This window comes from Oncorhynchus tshawytscha, linkage group LG06, assembly GCF_018296145.1.
Source record: "Oncorhynchus tshawytscha isolate Ot180627B linkage group LG06, Otsh_v2.0, whole genome shotgun sequence".
NCBI classification, from domain to species: Eukaryota; Metazoa; Chordata; class Actinopteri; order Salmoniformes; family Salmonidae; genus Oncorhynchus; species Oncorhynchus tshawytscha.
The window spans coordinates 33,252,474-33,275,700 of NC_056434.1; the positions used below are offsets into that span (position 1 = coordinate 33,252,474).

At 44.0% G+C, this 23,227-nt stretch overlaps 1 protein-coding gene across 1 annotated transcript; it reads right to left on the bottom strand.

Moving 5' to 3' along the window:
* Positions 1–342: 342 nt before the first annotated feature.
* On the bottom strand, positions 343–5,302 carry LOC112245387 (leucine-rich repeat-containing protein 4-like). The gene is made up of 2 exons (XM_024413437.2): positions 4,053–5,302; positions 343–3,824 (listed from the first exon to the last, which is right to left on the bottom strand). The coding sequence occupies exon 2, from the start codon at positions 3,699–3,701 to the stop codon at positions 1,638–1,640; it is 2,064 nt and encodes a 687-aa protein (XP_024269205.1). The 5' UTR covers positions 3,702–3,824; positions 4,053–5,302; the 3' UTR covers positions 343–1,637.
* Between the last annotated feature and the right edge of the window lie 17,925 nt (positions 5,303–23,227).

Here is a 23,227-nt window from a genome sequence, read left to right on the forward strand (position 1 = left end):
TTTAGAGCATAGAAATAGCATGGACCTCTTCTTCTAGATTCCAAATCAATCCTGACCCCTGCTCCCTTGGTACTGATATACAGTACATCTGAAATGATTGGATAGGTGCAAGCGATATTGCAAAGAAATCAACAAGTTTATCAGAAGGCAAAGTGAAGCATTTGTCATTTTGCTATATCTGGACCTTTCAGATCTACAGAAGTGGCTACGGGGTAGAGCTCCATTTGGAATTCAGAATGCTTTCTGTTCAGTGTCTGTGGACTGACATGCTAACAGGCTTACCAGCTAATATCGCCACACTGTGAGCAAGAGGGAAAAGGAAAAGAATGGCACGGCAATGTGTCCGAGTAGAGAAATACAAACCAAAGGTTTTATTTATTTTTGCATCCTTATAGCCTCCCCATAATGCTCGAAATAATACCTACAATAAGGAAAATTTAAAAAACGATTTCACTGTTTCAATTACGCCCACGGAGAAACAAGCCCAATGTCCAGACATTCATTTCATTTCAACACCACTCCTTTTTTTCTTTCAAAAGCAGATCGGTCAGCAAACCCCAGTCATTCTGCACCACATGTCGGTATCTGTGAGGGATTACCAATAGAAGAGCTCTTACAGAGAGCAGGCAAATAACTGCTTTAATGCATCACTACATTAACCCAAAACACTACAAATGCTATTAAGAAGCACGTCGCAACCCAAGGAGAGGGAAATGAATATAAAACATAATGCATTAATGCAACTGAAATCTGCATGAAGTAATCACACCAAATCACCATTCAAAATAGCCTGTCCTTCATCTTAGCCAAGGGGACCTGGGATAAATCAAATGCAATCATACTAAATGGGTTTAGATTCAGTAACATAAAAAAAGAGATGCTTTTAGAAAGACGTGTAGCTTAGCTCCGATAAACAAAGGGTTAAACCTTAGCTGCAGAAATCCACTGCAGTCTGAAAACATTTGGCTGATAGCGACTGAACAGCAAAATCTACACTCTTCTCTCCACGGCTCTCCCTCGACAAATTACTCTCTGTCTAGATTTTGCTTGGTTGTGGCTGTTGGTTTTCTTAATCTTCCAGTCTTTTATTGCAACGTTTGGCACAGTACGAATTGGTGCTTTAACAAGCTTAACCTGTGGAGACTGATCTGATGTTAGGGCTTGTTGTTCTATAAACTGGTGTGGGTATAAAGGGGTTTTACTGCATTCTAAATGGTCAAAATAACAAACAGAACAGTCTTCCTCAAGACAGCTCCCTCAATCAATCATCATATAGGCTACCCCCACTGCATCTCAACATCTCTCATTTTTAAATAGAAGTTACAAGTTATTAGAAAATAGTTTAAATTGTACTTTGTTTTTTTTAAATATAATCTTCCACCACCGTCCTCATAGTATATTTATTTTATATTTTTTATATTTCTATATTTATGTATAAGCATGTACAAGAGAGAAAAAAACTGTCTCTATTTTGCACTCTGTACAAAATAAAGTTACTGTCTTCTTTGTGCATTCTATTGCATGGACTGGTGAGCAGAGAGAAAAGGAGGAGAGGAAGGGGTAAAGTCAGATACATATAGAAATCCACTGAGTTAGATCCACACAGCTAGATCCACAGTAAGGCCAGCATGAGTCCCCTAGATCTGGGTCTCTTGGACCTTCTCCTTGGTGTGAGTTGGCTTAATGACGTACGGCTCTGCGATGGTGCTGATGAGGCTCTGGTGCTGCTGATAATACTGGCGGCTGGAGGAGCGATGCAGGGAGTTTCCCAGGTTGTTATGGGTCCAGTGAGCCCCATAGGCAGCTCTGTCCCTGTCCCTGTCTCTGTGTCTGTCCCTGTCTCTGTGGGAGGATGATGAGGACGACGAGATGTAATCCTTATTGAAGACGGTGCTGTTGTGTTCCAATAACATGGGCAGAGCCAGCCCAGTCTCCTCAGACCCGCTAGAACCTGATCTGGCCGATGGAACCTGGGGAAGTTCCTCGTCCATCTGGATGATCTCGATGGTCCGCGCCGCTGCCACCGTGCTCCGCTGCTGGTGCCGCTTACGCAGCTTGTAGAAGGCAATCAACATGGCAGCGGCCAGGAGTGTCACCGCAACGAAGCAGCCAATGATGATCTTGGTTGTCTTCATGACCTCATCGAGGCTGGGGGGAGGGTGGATGGGGCCACGGGCCGTGGGGAGAGATATCTGGCGGGGGGTCTGGGTGTTCTGGAGCAACACAGTGGGTGTGGAGATGAAGACGGGCTGGAACACGGAGGGCGAGGCTGGAATGGTGGGTTTGGGTTTGGGGATCTCCTCTACGGTGGGCTCTAGCACCTCCACAGTCAGTGTAGTGAAATAGGACAGGTTGGAGGTGTTGAGTTCGGCGTTGCTGACATTCAGGTAGGCCGAGGCATTGGAGTTACCCGCCATGTTAGTCACCATGCAGGTGTAGACGCCTGTGTCCGATGGCAGAACGTTGGAGAAGTTGAGTGTTCCGTCGTTAAGGACAGAAATCCGAGGGTGAGCCGAGCCATGGGTCAGAACGGTCCCATTAGGAAGCAGCCATCGGACCGATGACATGGAGGCTGTACGACACTTGAGTTCAGCCACTCTCTCTGCAGAGATGTTGAGGTCCCTGGGAGCATCCAGGATGAAGGGAGCAGAGCACTGGAATGTGGTCTGGTCCACCTCCACCAGGTATCGTCCTCTCATGTGGGCAGGGGAGTGGCAGCGGCCGCAGCAGGTGGAGTTAGTGGGGATGTACTCCCTGAGCCACCAGGACAGCCAGACCACGTCACAGTCACACCTCCAGGGGTTGTGGTGGAGATGAAGTTCCACCAGGTACTGCAGCGGGGCAAAGAGGTCATGGGGGAGAGACGACAGGTTATTATGGGCTAGATTCAGCTCCACCAGCGCCGTAATGTCATCGAAAGCGTTCCTCTCAATCACGGTGATCCCAGAGTTCATAATCCAGAGTTTCTGTAGGGAGCACAGGCCACGGAACGAGCCAGGCTTCATCTCAGGGAAAGTGTTCTCAGACATCTCCAGCTCTTCCAGGCCTGTCAGGGGTGACAGGACAGGCATCTCCATAAGGTTACACATCCCCAGATTCAGGTACTTGAGGTTCTGCAGGCCCTCAAATGCCCCGTCAGAGATGTAATCCAGCCTCCTGAGCTCGCCCAGGTCCAGCCTCATCAGAGAGGGCACCCTGTTGAAAGCATAGGACGGGATGCTCTCGATGGGGTTGTTCCTCAGCCACAGCTCCCTCAGCTTGGACAGGTACTCAAAGGCCCCGCTGGGGATCCCCGTCAGTCTGTTGTCAAACAGCTCCAGGGTGTTGAGGCTGGTCAGGCCATTGAAGGCCCCCACCTCAATCTGCCTGATGGCGTTCCTGCCCAGCTGCAGCACCTCAAGATGGTGTAGGTGTCTGAAGGTGTCAGCTTGGATGGTCTCGATGCTGTTTTCCATCAGGTTGAGGTACCTGGTGTTGGTGGGGATCCCGGGGGGCACCCTGACCAGGCCACGGCGCGTACACACCACCTTAGCAAGCTGGTTGGTGCAGGAGCACACCGCCGGGCAGTTCTGGGGGTTAGAGGGAGCACCCAGGCCGACAGGCTGGTACAAACTGAGAGCTGGCACCATGGTGAGGGCTAGCAGGGTGAGCAGGGCTGCGTTCCAGGTGGGCTGCAGAGAAACCTGGCCCACAGGACTCATGGTTCGGAGGACTCTTTTTCAGCATGGTGGGGGGAGACAGACGCTAGAGGAGGACACACCACCCTCCTACCCTGGCTGGAACAAGGACAGGGCTCGCCACGCCATCGACGGGACTGGGAGACGCTACGCAGAGACAGACAGGGAGAGAAAGTGAGAAAGAGAAAGAGAGGGAGAGAAGAAAAGATAAAGAGAGAGGGAGAGTAATAGAGGGGAGGAAGAGTCAGAGTGAAAGAAGGAGAGAGGGGGAATAGAGGGAGAAAGAGAGATTAATGTGAAGGCAGAGCACCAGCAGAAGCAGAATGCTTTGCAGTGATAAAAACAAATGGTTGAAAACCAGGATCAATCACCTACCTCATTAGTTCTGAAATGGCCTGTTTCTTCTTCCTTTCCGAATACTACGAAAACCAATCACAAACCACAGCCGTGTAGTTCACTTCAATGGAAAATCCGAAAAGTGAAAAATATATTTAATTTTAGTTCTTCTCCTTCCTCTGGAATGTGGTGGTAATGTCCCTGTGTTAACCAATGGAACAAGATGTCTCCTATTAGACCGTGGTGAGAGTGGAGCAGAGCAGAGTGGAGCAGAGCGGAGTGGAGCAGAGCGGAGTGGAGCAGAGCGGAGTGGAGCAGCGTGTAGAGACTACAGGCTCGGTGGGAAAGGACAGGCCGTGTGGGTTAAGCTAAGCAGGTGCCTGGTGTCCCCCAGCCCCCCTCCTCTCCCCCTCTCCCTGCCTGCAGCCGCAGACACACAGCCCCCTCTGTTGACGAATCAAACTGCTCCATCACGCAGTATAAGCCAGATACACTGAGCAGAAGGGAAACAATTACAGAATAAAAATTATAAAAAATCCCCCGTTTTGGCAGGTCCTCGTGCATGTGAGCGTGTTCCTTTGTTTCTGTGTGTGTGAGTGTCGGCAGAGAGCCCTCCGTCTCTGTGACTTTGCCGACGGCTAGCTTGTGCCTGATTAGCCCCGCTGTGATGGATGGAGAAAGAGAGAGAGGGAAAAGCTAAAGGACTCCTGATGCAGTCACCCCCCTATTCTCTCTTTTTCTCTCTTCTCTTCTGGTCCTCTCCCTGCGTTGGTTTGCCTGGCTGTGTCTATAGCAGCTGCAGCCTGCCGCGTGCAGCATAGTTAGCAATAATCCAGCGATTCCTCCTGGGGGGGGGGCTGCTGGTTAGAGAGGAGGGAGGAGGAGGGGAGCGCAATGCTGCCGGAGCTACGCTTTAGAGAGAGAGAGAGGGGTAGATTCCTGTTGTGTGGATGCGATGGTGGCTGTGAAGGGTATATATCTGTAGCTGCTATCTGTAAAATGAGCCAGGAATGGGGTGCTCCTGGCCTGGTGCCCTCTCCCCTGAGGTGTGTGGCTCCTGCCGTATCCCTCTGTCTGTCCTGGTTGTCTACAAGTTGATCCCCAGGGCTGAGCTCAGGGATGAGGGCTGTAGGTATGAGGTGAGGTAGCAAGTTGTGGCAGTTAGCTCTCTGTGTGGCAGAGAAGCTCCCGACTGGCTGCTGGACTACTGCAGTAACCACTGTGGAGGAGAGAGATAGGAAGCGAGAGAGGGGGAAAGCAAAAGGGAGAGTGAGAGAGCGGAAGAGAGAGAGGAGGCACACAAGCAGGCAAACAGGCATGACACCGTCGCAGCATCAGCAGCATTCCAATCCCCATCTCCTCTTCTCTTCTTGTTATTTATTCTACAGCCTCTCTTTTTCCCTGTGTGTGTCTTGAGAGGAGCTAAGACTGTCTCTGCCCTTTCCCTTTGTCCTTCAGTGGGAACGTGAATGTAATGCTGACGCACTCCTCTCCTTCTCAGCCGTGGCTCAAACAGCCAAACACACGCGCACACACACACACACACACACACACACACACACACACACACACACACACACACACGCAGCCAGGCTCAGAGCAGTTCATTGGTTTGATGCAGTGTTCCTTTGTATTAACAAATTCACCCCCCCACTCCCTTCTCTCTCTCCCTCTGGTTTTAGTATCTCTGTTAACTCTAAACCCTCAGAGTATTTATATGTGTTTCTTCCCCCTCCCTTCTCCTTCCCAGAGCACAGAGCACAGTACACCAGTGCTGCTGTACAAATACATTGTATTGTGTGTACCAGGCAGTTTTTCCCTTGTAATTCATTATGCCACTAAGTATTAACCACATGCATGATGGCCATAAGACCGAACAATATGATATTGTTAGTGAGGTGCTGTGTGTGTGTGTGTGTGTGTGTGTGTGTGTGTGTGTGTGTGTGTGTGTGTGTGTGTGTGTGTGTGTGTGTGTGTGTGTGTGTGTGTGTGTGTGTGTGTGTGTGTGTGTGTGTGTGCGTGCGTGCGTGCGTGCGTGCGTGTGTGTGCGCATGCGTTGGGGGGGGGGATCTCTGACATCATTGAGGCTGGAGTTGACTGCTTCTCTCTCTGCTGGATAAGCTTCTCTCTCCTCCTTTCCTTCTCTAATTTCCTCTCTACCTCCCCTCATCTCCCAGATAGACCTAGAGGGGAAGAGGGAGGGAGATAGATGAGGGATGCTAATGCACAACATTTTCAGTGAGAAGGAATGAGGAAAAGAGAGAGGTTGGAGGGATGAAGGGAGAGCAGAGCTGATAACGCTGGATTATGTGTTATTTGAATGCAGGAGAAGGAGTCTCCCTCCCTCTCTCTGCCTTTAGTTAATGGCCACCTTCCTCCCTCTCCATCTCTCTTTCCATCTTTCCCTCTCTCTCTGCTGGTGTTCAGACTCGCTCCTGGGGGTGTAGTAAAGAGCTGTTAATTTCACACCAGAGCAGCGCTGCTGCCTCATTTTGGCATACAGCACATATAGCCAATCATATACACCGCTTCGTCAATTCCATTTTAATTCAAGTCAATTTAGGAAATGAATTGGACATGATTTGAATTGAAAATGCCATCATGTGAAGAGGGTATTGTAGAACCCACGCTCCATGAACAATCAGCTTTCTGAATTCACTTTAAGTTGAATGGAGCTGGACTGGACGCAGGGGTATTGAACACTTTAAAGTAGGACACCAGGGTTAGGTCAATTCCATTTTAATGCCAGTCTATTCAGGAAGTACGTTAAAATTCCAATTCCAATTCTCTTCAATGATTTTCAATGAGATGTTTTTCGTTGACTTTTTGAATTGACTGGAATTGAAAGGAATTGAGCCCAACCCTGTGGGACACTGTTCGCTTATAATTCTCAGAGTAAAACACGGAAAATATGAAACATTAACCTGTGTAGTGTGTAACTAAGTGTATTCTGCCCAGAAGGTCAATATAGCCGTATTCAAACAAAACATGTTTCCAGCACCACAAGTATATATACTCCAATTTAGGCACTCCTCCTTCTCTCCAATTCTTACATATTTCATGGTTCGACAGGAAGACAAAGTGATAGGGTAATAAACCATCTCACTTAAGGGGATCTGACCTGACCTCAGCCCACTTGACGCTTAATCCAAAGCTCTCCACCCGTATCCCCTACAGCAATCCTGTGACGTCCTCCCATCCACCCAACACATTCCAAAGCCATCTGGCTCCTGCAGATAACCATTAACTTCTGATGTAAAAACCAGTCCATATCACTCCTTAGATACGATGCTTCTGAGTATAACAATGTTCCAAGTTTCACCCAGAATCTAACAACACTAACACACTTTGTCTAGATGTGGCTCAACCAAGCAGTGTTGGTATTTCTACACACTCACTCTCCTCTCATGTGCACACTACTTACAATGTCTAATGTAATTCTGTAATGTATAATGGTCATAATCAATAAATACAAAAGTATTGGATATGACAACTACATGCCGTTTTCAACGGATTGTTAAATACATGTAAACTATTTGTTTTCAATATCATCATCTCTTGAAATGCATAGTCAGAAATACACATTTCCAATTGTTACACATTTAGCTCTATCATCAGAGCTAAACAGCAAGTAACTTAAAACTTCTTTGGGATAGGGGGCAGCAATTTTCACTTTTGGATGAATAGCATGCCCAGAGTAAACTGCCTCCTACTCTGTCCCAGATGCTAATATATGCATATTATTAGTAGTATTGGATAGAAAACACTCTGAAGTTTCTACAACTGTTTGAATCATGTCTGTGAGTATAACAGAACTCATATGGCAGGCAAAAAGCTAAGAAAAAATCAAACCAGGAAGTGGGAAATCTGAGGTTGGTCGTTTTTCAACTCATTCCCTATTGAAGATACAGTGGGATATTGGTTATGTTGCACTTCCTAAGGCTTCCACTAGATGTCAACAGTCTTTAAAACCTTGTTTGATGCTTCAACAGTGAAGTGGGGGGGAATGAGAGGGGAATGAGTCAGAGGTCTGCCAGAATGCCTTGAGCTTGTGACGCTCGTTCACGTGAGAGCGAGCTCTGTTCCATTGCATTTCTACATACAAAGGAATTCTCCGGTTGGAACATTATTGAAGATGTATGTTTAAAACATCCTAAAGATTGATTCTATACTTCGTTTGACATGTTTCTACGGACTGTAACAGAACTTTTTGACTTTTCGTCTGCTCCTAGTGAACGCGCTTCATGAGTTTGGATTTGTTTACCAAACACGCTAACAAAAGGAGCTATTTGTACATAAATTATGGACATTATCGAACAAAACAAACATTTGTTGTGGAACTGGGATTCCCGGGAGTGCATTCTGATGAAGATCATCAAAGGTAAATGAATATTTATAATGTTATATCTGACTTCTGTTGACTGCACAATATGGCTGATATCTTTTTGGCTTGTTTGGGCTCTGAGCGCCGTACTCAGATTATTGCATGGTTTGCTTTTTCCGTAAAGCTTTTTTGAAATCTGACAGTGGTTGCATTAAGGATGAGTGTATCTAAAGTTCCATGTATAACACTTTTCATCAACATTTATGTTGAGAGTATTTCTGTAAATTGATGTGTCTCTGCAAAATCACCGGATGTTTTTGGAACTACTGAACATAATGCGCCAATGTATACTGAGATTCTTTTATATAAATATGAACTTTATTGAACAAAACATACATGTATTGTGTAACATGAAGTCATATGAGTGTCATCTGATGAAGATCATCAAAGGTTAGTGATTAATTCTATCTCTATTTCTGCTTTTTGTGACTCTCTTTGACTGGAAAAATATCTGTATTTTAAACATAATTGTTGTGGTGCTTTCGCCATGAAGCATATTTGAAATCGGACACTGTGGTGGGATTACCAAGAAGCGTATCTTTAAAATGGTGTAAAATACTTGTATGTTTGAAGAATTTTAATTATGGGATTTCTGTTGTTTTGAATTTGACGCCCTGCACTTTCACCGGCTGTTGTCATATTGATCCCTTTAGTTGGATCTCAGCCCTAAGAAGTTTTTTAAGGAATTAAAGATTACAATGCTTGTCTTTCATCATTTGTTTAAATATACTTGGATATGTAGTGTCAATGTTTGTTGTTGGCATGTCATGCCTACGTTTGCCAATCTTGCCAATGAAAAAAAGTAATTAAATTAGTTGACAATATCAGTCAGTTTTGTAAAATACTAGAAAATGTTGAAGTACACTACATAACCAGAAGTACTGTATGTGGAAACCTGTTCATCGAACATCTCATTCACTAGATTATGGATCATTGCTGCTGGGACTTGCTTCCATTCAGCCACAAGTGCATTAGTGAGGTCAGGCACTGATGTTGGCCTCACAGTCGCCATTCCAATTAATCCCAAAGGTTTCGATGGGATTGAAGTCAGGGCTCTGTGCAGGCCAGTCAAGTTCTTCCACACCAATCTCGACAAAACATACACAGTATGTATGGACCTCGCTTTGTGCACAGGGGCATTGTCATCCTGAAACAAGAAAGGGACTTCACCAAACTGTTGCCGCAAAGTTGGAATCACAGAATTGTCTAGAATGTCATTGTATGCTGTAGCGTTAAGATTTCCCTTCACTAGAAATAAGGGGCCTAGCCCAGCTCTAGCAGGACAAAGGGTCTGAATACTTATGTAAATAAGGTATTTAGGTTTTAATTTTAATGCATTTGCAAAAATGTATAAAAAACTGTTTTTGCTTTATTATTATTGGATATTGTGTGCAGATTGCTGAGATTTTTATTTCATTTAATCCATTTTAGATTAATGCTGTAATGTTACAAAATGTGGAAGGCGTCTGTCAAGGGGTCTGAATACTTTCCAAATGCAGTGTATAGTGTATGTTGAATCTGGTACAGGAGGGAGGGGGGAGAAGGATATCTGAAGAGATGGGGGGAGAGAGAGATAGCTCCTCTGAGGTGAGGCAGTGTGTGTGCTGGCAGATAGCAGGCAGGCAAGCAAGCAACAGAGTGGCTCTAATTGATGGTCATGGCTGAGGCTGTGGCTGCACTGTTAATAACATTACAGGGGCTATGAACATGGAAAGGTCACATAGAACACTGAATACATCTCATACACTCTCCCTCACATTCTTCTTCTCTCTGTCCTCTGTGTTCCATGCATCAGCAGTCCCTAAGCCAGTGTAGGTGAGGGGCAGGTTCACCAAGGGGTGTTCCAAGTCTTTATAGTTATGTGGAGTTCACTGGTCTCTGTTCAGTGTGTTAAATGAGGCATGGGAGGAACATTTATCACCTACAGAGGGAGTGTACAGAGTAAAGCCTTATGATTTGGTATACAGTAGGTTTATATAGAGGCTGGCATGGTTGTAGGGAGGTCTGGAGGCAGCAGGTAGCTCAGAGGTTAGATTGGTCGCAGGTTCAAATCTTTATCTAACCCAGTGAGATGTTTTTGTAGTGTAATGGGTCAGAGTGTTCGTAGCGTGCTGAATGTAGGTAGTGCATTCGGAAAGTATTCAGACCCGTTGAGTGTTTCCACATTTTGTTACGTTACAGTTCATTTTGTATTGTATTAATGTATTAAATCATTTTTTTGCCTCATTAATCTACACACAATACCCTATAATGACAAAGCGCAAACAGATGATTTGACATTTTTGCAAATGTATTAAACATAAAAAAACTGAATATGACATTTATATGAGTATTCAGACCCTTTACTCAGTACTTTGTTGAGGCACATTTGGCAGCGATTACAGCCTCAAGTCTTCCCGCTATTTTGAGTTTTAGGACCTTTTAAGGCATACTTTTTTAAATTGTATTTTTTACATGTATTCAACACCTTATTTTTGGCACTAAACTCTCTCTTTATACAGTGGATACGTTGATAAAATGTTTTAACTCGTACCCATCTATAGTCTAGTTTTGTGAAACCAAACAATTGGCAAAACGGAGAACACAGTGATGGACCAATTTTTGGGATGTCTCATGGTCGGACAAACACAGCTCTAGCTCTGCCATCTTTCACTGCAGATGTGGAAGGGTGACATTGTCAGATGCGGTGTACTGAGATGCAGCCCATGCAATAAAAAAACATATCTCTAGCTTAAGATCTGGGTTGAGCAGGCAGAGTGAGCGAGCAGTGGGTTTTAGATGTAGATGTGGTTTTGAACTGTTTCTTTCTTCAGTACTTAGCAGACTTACTGATTTGTTCTGTTGATTTGTTGGTTTTGTCCTTGAGCATGTGAAATTGCTATTATTCCTGACAATATCATATAGACTGATAGACAAAGTTATCAATATCCTTTTACCAATCTCTGGGTACATTTTAAAAGATACATTGTCCAGAATAAATATTCCTAATCGTATTCCAGTCTCAGCCTCCTCTCTGTGTGAACCAGATTGCAAGCTCCCACCAGATTTCAAAGTACCTGTGTGCTATAATTGTATGGAAAGAGTTCCTAAACTCTTAGCAAACATAGGTGGTGTAGTATCGGCTCAAATTATTTCTCTAACACCTCACAGATTTACTGGATGTTCTCGAGTCACGTTCAGGATTTAGTTCTATTTCGTTTATTTGACAGTTTTATAACACTCATAACAAAATCACTGAGGATGACATATTAAAGTGAGAGACATAGCATATCTGTCATAGCAGAACTGTCATAAACATAGCTGATATGATAAAGCTTGGTGGACTGAGGTCTGTGGTTTGTGGTGGAGAGGTAGAATTGGATGAGGGGTGTGTGGGGAGGGGGGTTAGTCAGTGATACACAAGGGCAAGGAAGGGGAAGGGGTGATGGAGGTTTACAGGCCATTGCTTGGGGGTACGGGGGACGGGGGACAGGGTTCTTTGACAGGGAGGTGGTGTGTAAATATTGAGCATGTTTCACCATTCCCCATATGTCCGGATGAGAATGGAAATGAAATGTTTCAGGCAATGAGGCTGGTGACTGTGTGTTTTTGCTCGTGTGAGAGTGTACGTGTGTGTGTGTATGTGTGTTTTAGCGGTAACAGTGAAGGGTGAGTGTGAGGCAGGATGGAAGGCTTGCAGGACTGTGCCAACAGACTAGAGTGATATTATCGCTACAGAGGTCTACTGATGCAGCTGTTACTACTGTGATCCTATCTACAGCTAGCACTGATGTAACACACAGACAACACAGATGTATTGGGGTACTGCCACGCTGTTAGTGTGAAAGAGGTGGCTCGGTAAAACACACATTGGTGATGAAAAACCTTGACTGACACATGGAGACTTGATTTAGCTCATTGAGATAATAATACGTGCGTGCGTGCGTGCGTGCGTGCGTGCGTGCGTGCGTGCGCATAGAGGCAGATCGATGTGACCTGCATTTATTAACCCTCGCTCAGAGCTCTCCTCCCTGATTACAACCCCCTCCGTGCAGGTTGGGACGAGGTGACTCATCAGCTGTTCTTGCTCAGTCACAACAACACACACAGTCTGGAAAATCTACACACAACCGTCCACACACAGTCAGGAGAATCAACTGCATCCCAGCAGAGTGATTTCAACTCAAATGCAAAGGGGAGTCTGAATCACAGGTAGATAATTACAGGAAAGTGAACCAATTCGGAAGGGTCCTATGTCAATTGTGGTGTGTCAGAAAGTGAATCAATGTAGAATCACAAGGAATGTGTATGGTTGTAAACAATACAGTGTGATGAATCCCTGAGCAGCCTGCTACAGTGGGGCAAAAAAGTATTTAGTCAGCCTCCAATTGTGCAAGTTCTCCCACTTAAAAAGATGAGAGAGGCCTGAAATTTTCATCATAGGTACACTTCAACTATGACAGACAAAATTAGGGGAAAAAATCCAGAAAATCACATTGTAGGATCTTTTATGAATTTATTTGCAAATTATGGCGGAAAATAAGCATTTGGTCACCTACAAACAAGCAAGATTTCTGGCTCTCACAGACCTGTAACTTCTTCTTTAAGAGGCTCCTCTGTCCTCAAACTCGTTACCTGTATTAATGGCACCTTTTTGAACTTGTTATCAGTATAAAAGACACCTGTCCACAACCTCAAACAGTCACATGCCAAACTCCACTATGGCCAAGACCAAAGAGCTGTCAAAGGACACCAGAAACAAAATTGTAGACCTGCACCAGGCTGGGAAGACTGAATCTGCAATAGGTAAGCAGCTTGGTTTCAAGAAATCAACTGTGGGAGCAATTATTAGGAAATGGAAGACATACAAGACCACTGATAATCTCCCTCGATCTGGGGCTCCACGCAAGATCTCACCCCGTGGGGTCAAAATGATCGCAAGAACGGTGAGCAAAAATCCCAGAACCACACGGGGGGACCTAGTGAATGACCTGCAGAGAGCTGGGACCAAAGTAACAAAGCCTACCATCAGTAACACACTACGCCGCCAGGGACTCAAATCCTGCAGTGCCAGACATGTCCCCCTGCTTAAGCCAGTACATGTCCAGGCCCGTCTGAAGTTTGCTCGAGAGCATTTGGATTATCCAGAAGAAGATTGGGAGAATGTCATATGGTCAGATGAAACCAAAATATAACTTTTAGGTAAAAACTCAACTCGTCGTGTTTGGAGGACAAAGAATGCTGAGTTGCATCCAAAGAACACCATACCTACTGTGAAGCATTGGGGTGGAAACATCATGTTTTGGGGCTGTTTTTCTGCAAAGGGACCAGTACGACTGATCCGTGTAAAGGAAAGAATGAATGGGGCCATGTATCGTGAGATTTTGAGTGAAAACCTCCTTCCATCAGCAAGGGCATTGAAGATGAAACGTGGCTAGGTCTTTCAGCATGACAATGAACCCAAACACACCGCCCGGGCAATGAAGGAGTGGCTTCGTAAGAAGCATTTCAAGGTCCTGGAGAGGCCTAGCCAGTCTCCAGATCTCAACCCCATAGAAAATCTTTGGAGGGAGTTGAAAGTCCGTGTTGCCCAGCAACAGCCCCAAAACATTACTGCTCTAGAGGAAATCTGCATTGAGGAATGGGCCAAAATACCAGCAACAGTGTGTGAAAACCTGGTGAAGACTTACAGAAAACATTTGACCTCTGTCATTGCCAACAAAGGCTATATAACAAAGTATTGAGAAACTTTTGTTATTGACCAAATACTTATTTTCCACCATAATTTGCAAAGAAATGGATTAAAAATCCTACAATGTGATTTTCTGGATTTTTTTTTCTAATTTTGTCTGTCATAGTTGAAGTGTACCTATGATGAAAATTACAGGCCTCTCTCATCTTTTTAAGTGGGAGAACTTGCACAATTGGTGGCTGACTAAATACTTTTTTTGCCCCACTGTAGATGGTACACCACCCCCAACTGGTCTAACACACTCCGCGTTGACTCCCCTGTGATCTGTAGATCTATACAGCCAGTCACATCCTGTTTCTTTCCACTCTGCCCATAACTCACTCTGATTTACAACGAGGACAAGTGTGTGTGTGTGTGTGTGTGTGTGTGTGTGTGTGTGTGTGTGTGTGTGTGTGTGTGTGTGTGTGTGTGTGTGTGTGTGTGTGTGTGTGTGTGTGTGTGTGTGTGTCCAGTTTAGCTGCTCTGTCCAATGTACTGTAAATGATCAAGTGTGTGTGAGTTTAGTGGTGATGTAGAACACCACAGTAATTAGATACATCACTGATTACCTGAGAGATAATACACTGACTAACCCCACAGGAGAGGAGAGGAGAGGACAGGCAGCAGTGTACAGACTCAAAGTTCAATGTATGGTAGTATGGTTATAGGCAGCCATGTTTGCATGTTGTGATAGGAAGTGAAGTGCTAATGAAACACTGTCATTCAATGAGAGGTTTATGTTTTACTGTTTTCATTCGATTATTTGAGTCATACCCACCTAGTCTGGCAGTGGCTTGACAACTCTCGCTGTCTCTCTCACACACACAAACACATGCACATGCACACACACACACACACACACACACACACACACACACACACACACACACACACACACACACACACACACACATACACATACACATACACATACACACACATACCATAGGTGGCTGGTGGGAGGAGCTATTAGAGGACGGGCTCATTGGCTGGAATGGAATCAATGGAATGGTACAAACACATATAACACATGGAAACAACATGTTTTACCATTGACTCGATTCCATGTCATTACAATGGGGTGGCAGGTAGCCTAGTGGTTAGAACGTTGGGCTAGTAACTGAAATGTTGTTAGATCAAATCCCTGAGCTAACAAAGTAAACATCTGTCATTCTGCCCATGAACAAGGCAGTTAACCCACTGTCCCTGGTAGGCTGTCATTGTAAATAAGAATGTGTTCTTAACTGACTTGCCTAGTTTTAAAAAATTGGGCCATCCTCCTGTAGCTCCTCCCACCAGCCTCTTCTGACACAATCAACCCACTGTGTCTGGTGATGTATGAAGCCAGTGTGTGGGGGGCACTGTAGGGAGTGCCCCCACCCTCTCATATGTAAATGAACTGAGCCCTGTAATTGGCTTGATGTTATTAATATTCTGTCAGTGTGTGACTTCATTAGTCTGGTGTTACCGTGCCAACAAGCAGCAGTAAAAAGGGACTTTGTCAATGTTTTATGCCTCATAAAGAGATGTGTGTGTGTGTGTGTGTGTGTGTGTGTGTGTGTGTGTGTGTGTGTGTGTGTGTGTGTGGGTGTCTGGCCAGCTGGGTGTTCAACTAGTAGCAGCACTGTAGTTGCTACCGTAGGCGCACATCAGGTGCTTTCCATCTTGCACCTGGTGAGTCGGTACTGCCAGTAGCTGCCAATGCCGAACCCCGGGCGGCGGTTAACTAACCCGGAAAACTCAGTGTCAGAGTTTGGGTCTGTGGAACCCTTGGTGGAGGAATACCATCAGAAGCAATGGCAGGTCTAGCTTGTATGGCTCCCTGGGCGAACCCCCAGCTCAGTCCCCTCATGCCAACAAAAAATAAAATAACCATTCTGCACTAACTGTAATTTTTATTCAGACGTCTGGAAAAACACAAATAAATAATCATAACATTAAAAACTATATAAATATATATAAAAAAAGACTCATAAATATCAAAAAGAAGTGACAAAGACAAATAGAAACAAATTTGTGTTGATTTGGCACTTGAGTATCAATACATTACCCATCCCCCAACACTGTCAACCAAGAGTCAAGACTAAACCTATTGACCTTGGCGGTGTGCAGACTGGTTTCATATTATTCTTAATGATTTCACACAAACCAATAAAAAATACAATGATATGTCTGTAACAGTATTACCAATGAATTGTGGTTTATTTGGTAACCTTTCGTACTGTGACTGATTTAACTAATTGCATTAGAACTGTACAAAGTTAGAGATGCGCTATTTGATAGATTCCCCCGCTCCCCCTACCTCAGGCTTCCAGTGGGGAGACCTGAGGACAAACTACCCCAGCCGCCCTCCCCATCTCGTACTTCTGAGTGGGAGACCTTCCCAGGCAGTAGCCTGCCTAGCTCACAAACTAGAATCAGGGCGAAGCTACGCAACTCTCCCTCACTTAAATCCAATTCAAAGCACAAGTCATGACACCATCACCCAAAGTCATGTGGTATTCAGCGAATGAAGAACAGCAGGTGTGGATCTACTGAAAGCTGTAGCCGTGGACCCACATGCAGGAGGTTCAGGTTATCGGGTCGCTTTTCACTGGACTGAAGAGGCAGTGGAACTTGGCAGCAGACCGAGCATCTGAGCATCCCTAATCAGGATCACACTGCTCTCCTCCCCAGCATGAGGAAGGGGCAAGAAAAGGTGTCCTAAACATTCTCTGATTCACTTTACTGTGGCCAGCCTACCGCAGCGGTAGAATAAAAAAAATGACTTAATCAGTGTCTATGCACCAACCATGACTAACCTGATGAACTCAAAGACAAGTTCTATGGTGAACTGGAGACTGCAATTGCTGCTGTTCCCAGCACAGAGGAACTCACCATTCTTGGCGACTTCAATGCCAGAGTTGGCACAGACCATCAGTCATGGAATGGGATTATAGGTACACATGGCATTGGCAAACGCAACAGCAATGGCCTTTTGTTACTAAGGACATGTGCTGAGCATGACCGCAAGAAAACACTATGCACCCACTGTCCAAACATCGGCACTTGATTGACTACGTCATTGTCAGGAGGAGAGACAGACATGATGTCAAAGTGACAAAGGCCAGGGTCTAAAAGATGTTGCGCCCAAGTGGAAATTGAATTAGCATCATAAAAAAGACCTATTAAAATCCATCTGTTTAAGCTAGAGATATATTTTTTGCATAGGTTGCATCTCAACCCACCGTATCCGCCGATGGCTGGATTCCTCATCAGTGAAAGGTGGCAGATCTACAGCAGTGTTTGTCAGATTAGGAGACATCCCGAAAATCAGTCTTCTCACAAAAATGCCTGTAGCGTCCAAACAGTTTGGGCTACAAACTAATGACCCCACCATCTAAAGATGAGACTCTCAATAACTTGTTTTGCTCTACAACGCCCACTAGCCTCATAAGGCTCATCTGAAGGTACCAGTTAAAAACATTTATGGAAGCACTTTAGTGCCAAAAAGAGATTGAATATGGGTCACACAAAAAAATCTGAACATTCTTCTCTCTCTCAGATATAGGACAGACCCTTCAAACATACTCCTACTGATCATTTTATTTGACCCAGGTCATTTTGAGACTTCTGTCTCCACGAATCAAGGACTAATTATTGCATCGACAAGCTAAGGTTGGTTGAAAATGATCTCTTCTACACCAAACAGTACCTATAATGTAACTTGCAGAAATGGATAACAAAAATATTTGGTTTAAATCAAATTATCTGTTGTAACAATATGTATTTACTGTTCTCTGCACTTTAGTACACCTGAGACACACTGAACTGTACTACAATGTTCATACTTTATTTTTTGTACGTTACTTTTATGTTACATTCTTCTTGAATACCCGGTTCTCTTTTAGAGTTGGCATAAAAATTGTACACTCCCTTGTATTTTAAATTTTGACAAAGAAACATTGTTTGGATATATCTGAATGTCTAACAGAACCACAGAACCTTGTGCAGCTTATAGAAATATCTTCTGTGAAACCATAAATGTAGAACATTTTTGAGGATTGATCAAAAATATCCATATGTATTTCATTGTCCTTTATCCATCCTCAGAACACTGGTAATGGTGTTTGGCATGGTGGGTTGTGGAAGTAGAGTGCTTATGGTCTTGTCAAGTCTTTGGTGTACAGACAGCTGGATAAGACTGACAGAAGTGGTGTAGGGCACATAGACCTTAACGACCAACTGTTTGGATCTCTTGCAGAATATTTTCTGGTACTGCATGTCTCCTAGAAAAACATGGTTGTGGTTACCATTTTATACCATTTGTGGACGTAGGGCAACACGCCTTTGTTGGTAAAGGTGTCAACCGTGTGGGACCTAAGTGTTTAGAGACAGAATAGTGTATTGTTTAGGGACAATGAGGGACATTGGGAGCTGCTTTTGACAGGAAAGATCAGTCAACAAAGTGAATAGCTGTGGGGCTACAGAAGGTGTGAAAAGTGTTTACACAGTATATATTGTTGTGTATAGGAGACTGAGGAGTTATGGCACCTTTCAATCGTTCTCCTAATACACAACAATACATTTAATATCTATAAGCGCAACCAAAATCCCGTTCTTCATCTCAAAGACCTATCTGTAAACCTCCCCCAGCCCATTGACTTGACAGATCATTCTTGTTAATAGTAGCAGGTTTTTTTTTACGTGTCTTTGTATTTTGTTTTGAGAATCTGCAGAGAGAGGAATGAGGGGGTTGTGTTATTACTGCTGTCTTGATTTTATACCTTTCAGTCTCCCTTACTAATTGTTGTCCCACAATCCTGTTGTGCTCCATAACCGCAAGTTGTGCCCCCTCTCTCATGCTCGTGTACCCCAAATGCTACAGCTTTGGTGTATTTTCAGCAGGACCTGTGGGAACAAGGGTTAGACTAAATTGATTACATGGTCTGGAAGGTACTCTGTGGTCCTCAGGCTACCTCTAACCCCCTGTAACCCCATAAAACAAACACAAACCCTTATAAACACTATCCAATTTATGTTTATGCCATGCTTACTGTAAATTGAGCTATCTTAGCCGTCAGGTTGTAAATATTTTTGCCAATTTACCTTCACCTTCTGCAGAGATTGGGGTTGAAAACACATGCTGGTGCAATCAGATTATATACTACCTACAACAAAACATACACTAATACACAATTTAACCTAACATAGCCATTTTAATATTGTGAGCTTGCAGTTAGTTAGTTAGTTAGTTAGTTAGTTAGTTAGTTTGTTTGTTTGTTTGTTTGTTTGTTTGTTTGTTTGTTTGTTAGTTAGTTAGCTAGCATCACTAAATTGGCAGCAAGATTGCTCGCCAGCTGAGAACTAACTAACCAACCTAAGACACTCCAAAACTGAGTTAGCTATATCGACAATTCGATTTTTAATAAGAGTGTGTTTTCCAGACAAGGGTGGAATAGATGGCTACCAGGTTTAGTTACTTTTATTTGCTAATGTTAGTTAGCTTAAGTTAGCTAATGTTGGTCAAAGATAGAACAAACAGACAAACATGTTTACTTTGCTGACGGTAGCTACCAGTCTAGCAGTGATTTCCATGGCATAAGCAAAATGGATTGACATTTAGCTATATGATTTAGCTGATGGCTTTCAGACTTTAATACAGGACTGTAACATTAGTGAACATAGCTAATTTACCTAGTCCAGTCTCAAATCAAATCGAGAATATTCTATTTTGTTGTGAAGGGAGAAAATGATGGTATCGCATCACTTTTCAGATAAATGGATTCCCATCTAAATGGATTTCCTGTCTGTTCAGCCTGAAAATCCCTCTGATAATCTTTGGTCAACGTAAGCATCATTCTTGATTGCCACAAACGACTGGCAGCATCTAGGTATATCTCTGGTAGGTAGAACGGTGAAAGATAACTCATATTTGTGCATGTTTGTAATTAGCACAGTCAGAACACCATACGGACACGATGACAAACGTTAGTGAAAAACTAAAGTTTTCAATGCCTAGAGAAGTTATGAGATTACTGTGTGTTGGTTGTGGGCATGCCCCATCTAATTAACAGTGCGGTATCTGCATTCGTTACAAATGCTGGACTTTGTGGTTCACTATGAGCAGATGAATACGCAGGAAGTTGAAACTTCCCGATTCTACCAGTGATATTCAAATGCGCTCATTCAAGCTTCAAATCAAATCAAGTTGTATTGGTCACATACACATGTTTAGCAGATGTTATTGCGAGTGTTTCAAAATGCTTCTGCATCTAGAACCGACAGTGCAGCAATATCTTACAGGTAATATCTAACAATTCCACAACAAAACCTAATATCTAACAGATTCCACAACAAAACCTAATACACACAATCTAGTAAAGGAATGAGATGAGAACATATAAGTATAAAATATATGGATGAGCAGTTATAGAGCGGCTAAGATGCAATAGATAGTAAAGAATAGATAGGGAAGGATACAGTATACAGTATATACATATGAGATTAGTAATTCGAGATATGTAAACATTCTTAACGTGACATTATTAAAGTGACGAGTGTCCCATTTATTAAAGTGGCCAATGATATCGAGTCTATAGATAGGCAGCCGCCTCTCTGTGCTAGTGGTGGCTGTTTAACAATCTGATGGCCTTGAGATAGAAGCTGTTATTCAATCTCTCTGCTACAGCTTTGATGCACCTGTACTGACCTCGCCTTCTGGATGGAAGTGAGGTGAACATGTAATGGCTCGGGTGGTTATTGTCCTTGATGATCTTTTTTGCTTTCCTGTGACATCGGGTGATGTAGGTGTCCTGGAGGGCAGATAGTTTGCCCCAGGTGATGCGTTGCACAGAACGCACCACCCTCTGGAAATGCTGTACCAGCCGGCGATACAGCCTGACAGGATGGTCTCAGTTGTGCTAAAAGTTAGTGTGGGTTTTCGGTAACAAGCAATTTTTTTCAGCCTCCTGAGGTTGAAGAGGCACTGTTACACTTTCGTCACCACACTGTCTGTGTGCGTGGACCATTTCAGTTTGTCCGTGATATATACACAGAGTAACTTAAAACTTTCTACCTTCTCCACTGCTGTCCCGTCAATGTGGATGGGCGGGTTCTCCCTTTGCTGTTTCCTGATGTCCACGATCATCTCTTTTGTTTTGCTGACATTGAGTGAGAGGTTGAGTTTCCCTGAAGATCAAAGTCTTTAGTGGTTTTTGGAATGGATTCTTCAGAATACCATTTGAGAATGTTCTCATAGAATAGATCGACAGTCTCAGAGTTTAACTATTTCCAGCCAATACTCCACGTGGAATAGTCTTGTCCTCTGGTAGAGTTGTAGTTTAAACCACTTCACACACCAACGTCACCCGGCATGTTTTGATCTTAGAAATTCAACCATTTGCAACCTTAGCTTACAACGGGATTTGCGTGGTCTAATGTGAATTTATCAGGAATGGGTTTTATACGTAGAAAAGGGAGGTCCATGATGCCTAATGTGATGTCTGGGCTCACGGGGGTTTGGCCACTGAGCAGTTCATCTTTATATGACAATCCATTCACTCATTTAGAAGGTTAATGTCACATTACATCTTTTCACAAATAATTTCATTTTTAATCACATACTTTTGACAATATATAGATGTAAACCTGACAGCTGGGAAATGTACAATTTAAGAGATACCGTCATGTGTGTTTCCTGTACTTCATGAGATCACCAAATGAAACACACTCAACATGACTGTCCCTTAAGTGTCCACGGACTATTCCCACATTCTCAAAAGTAGCAATATTGTTTAATTCTAACATTTTGAGGTTTAGGAGTTTGGACAAGTCTCCGTTCTGGGAGACTCTCTCCCTCAATACTGCATGGTAGTTTCTACCCGGGATTTACAACCGGAGGTAATTAACCTAGGTTAGGAGAGAGTGTGAGATAGGGCAGGGGGGGGGTCCAGGATCTACACCCAGAAAGGGCCACGTCATGACACCACCTGGGGGCGGCCCGTTAGTAAGTCCAGGACCCAGTTGCACAGGTGGGGTTGAGACCCAGATTGTCAAGCTTAATGATGAGTTTGGAGGGTACTATAGTGTTGAATGCTGAGCTTTAGTCAATGAACAGCATTCTTACATAGGTATTTCTCTCGTCCAGATGGGATAGGGCAGTGTGCAGTGTGATGGCGATTGCATCGTCTGTGGACCGATTGGGGCGGTAAGCAAATTGGAGTGGGTCTAGTGTAACAGGTAGGGTGGAGGTGATATGATTTCTCAAAGCATTTCATGATGACAGAAGTGCCACATTTAGTTCAGTTATCTTAGCTTTCTTGGGAACGGGAACAATGGTGTCTATCTTGAAGCATGCGGGGACCACAGACTGGGATAGGGCTGATTGATTATGTCCGTAAACACACCAGTCAGCTGGTCTGCGCATGCTCTGAGGACGCGGCTATGGACGCCGTCTGGGCCGGCAGCCATGCGAGGGTTAACATGTTTAAATGTTTTACTCACGTCGGCCACGGAGAAGGAGAGCCCGCAGTCTTTGGTAGCGGGCTGTGTCGGCGGCACCGTATTGTCCTCAAAGCACGCAAAGAAGTTGTTTAATTTGTCTGGTAGCAAGACGTCAATGTCCGCGACAGGGCTGGTTTTCTTTTTGTAATCCGGGTTTGTCTATAGATCCTGCCACATACCTCTCGTGTTTGAGCCATGGGATTGTGACTCCACTTTGTCTCTATACTGATGCTTTGCTTGTTTGATTCCGTTACGGAGGGAATAACAACACTGTTTGTATTCAGTCATGTTTCCAGTCGCCTTGCCATGATTAAATGCGGTGGTACGTAGTTTCAGTTTGCGCAAGTACTGCCACCAATCCACGGTTTCTGGTTAGGGAAGGTTTTAATAGCCACAGTGGGTACAATATCTCCTATACACTTCCTTATATGCTCGCTCACCGAGTCAGCGTATACGTCAATTTTATTGTCTGATGCTACCCAGAACATATCCCAGTCCACAAGCAATCAATCAAGTGTGGAATCTGATTGGTCAGACCAGCGTTGGATAGACCTAAGCACAGGCGCTTCCTGTTTTAGTTTCTGCCTATAGGAGGGGAGCAACAGGTCAGATTTGCCAAAAAGAGGGTGGGGGAGG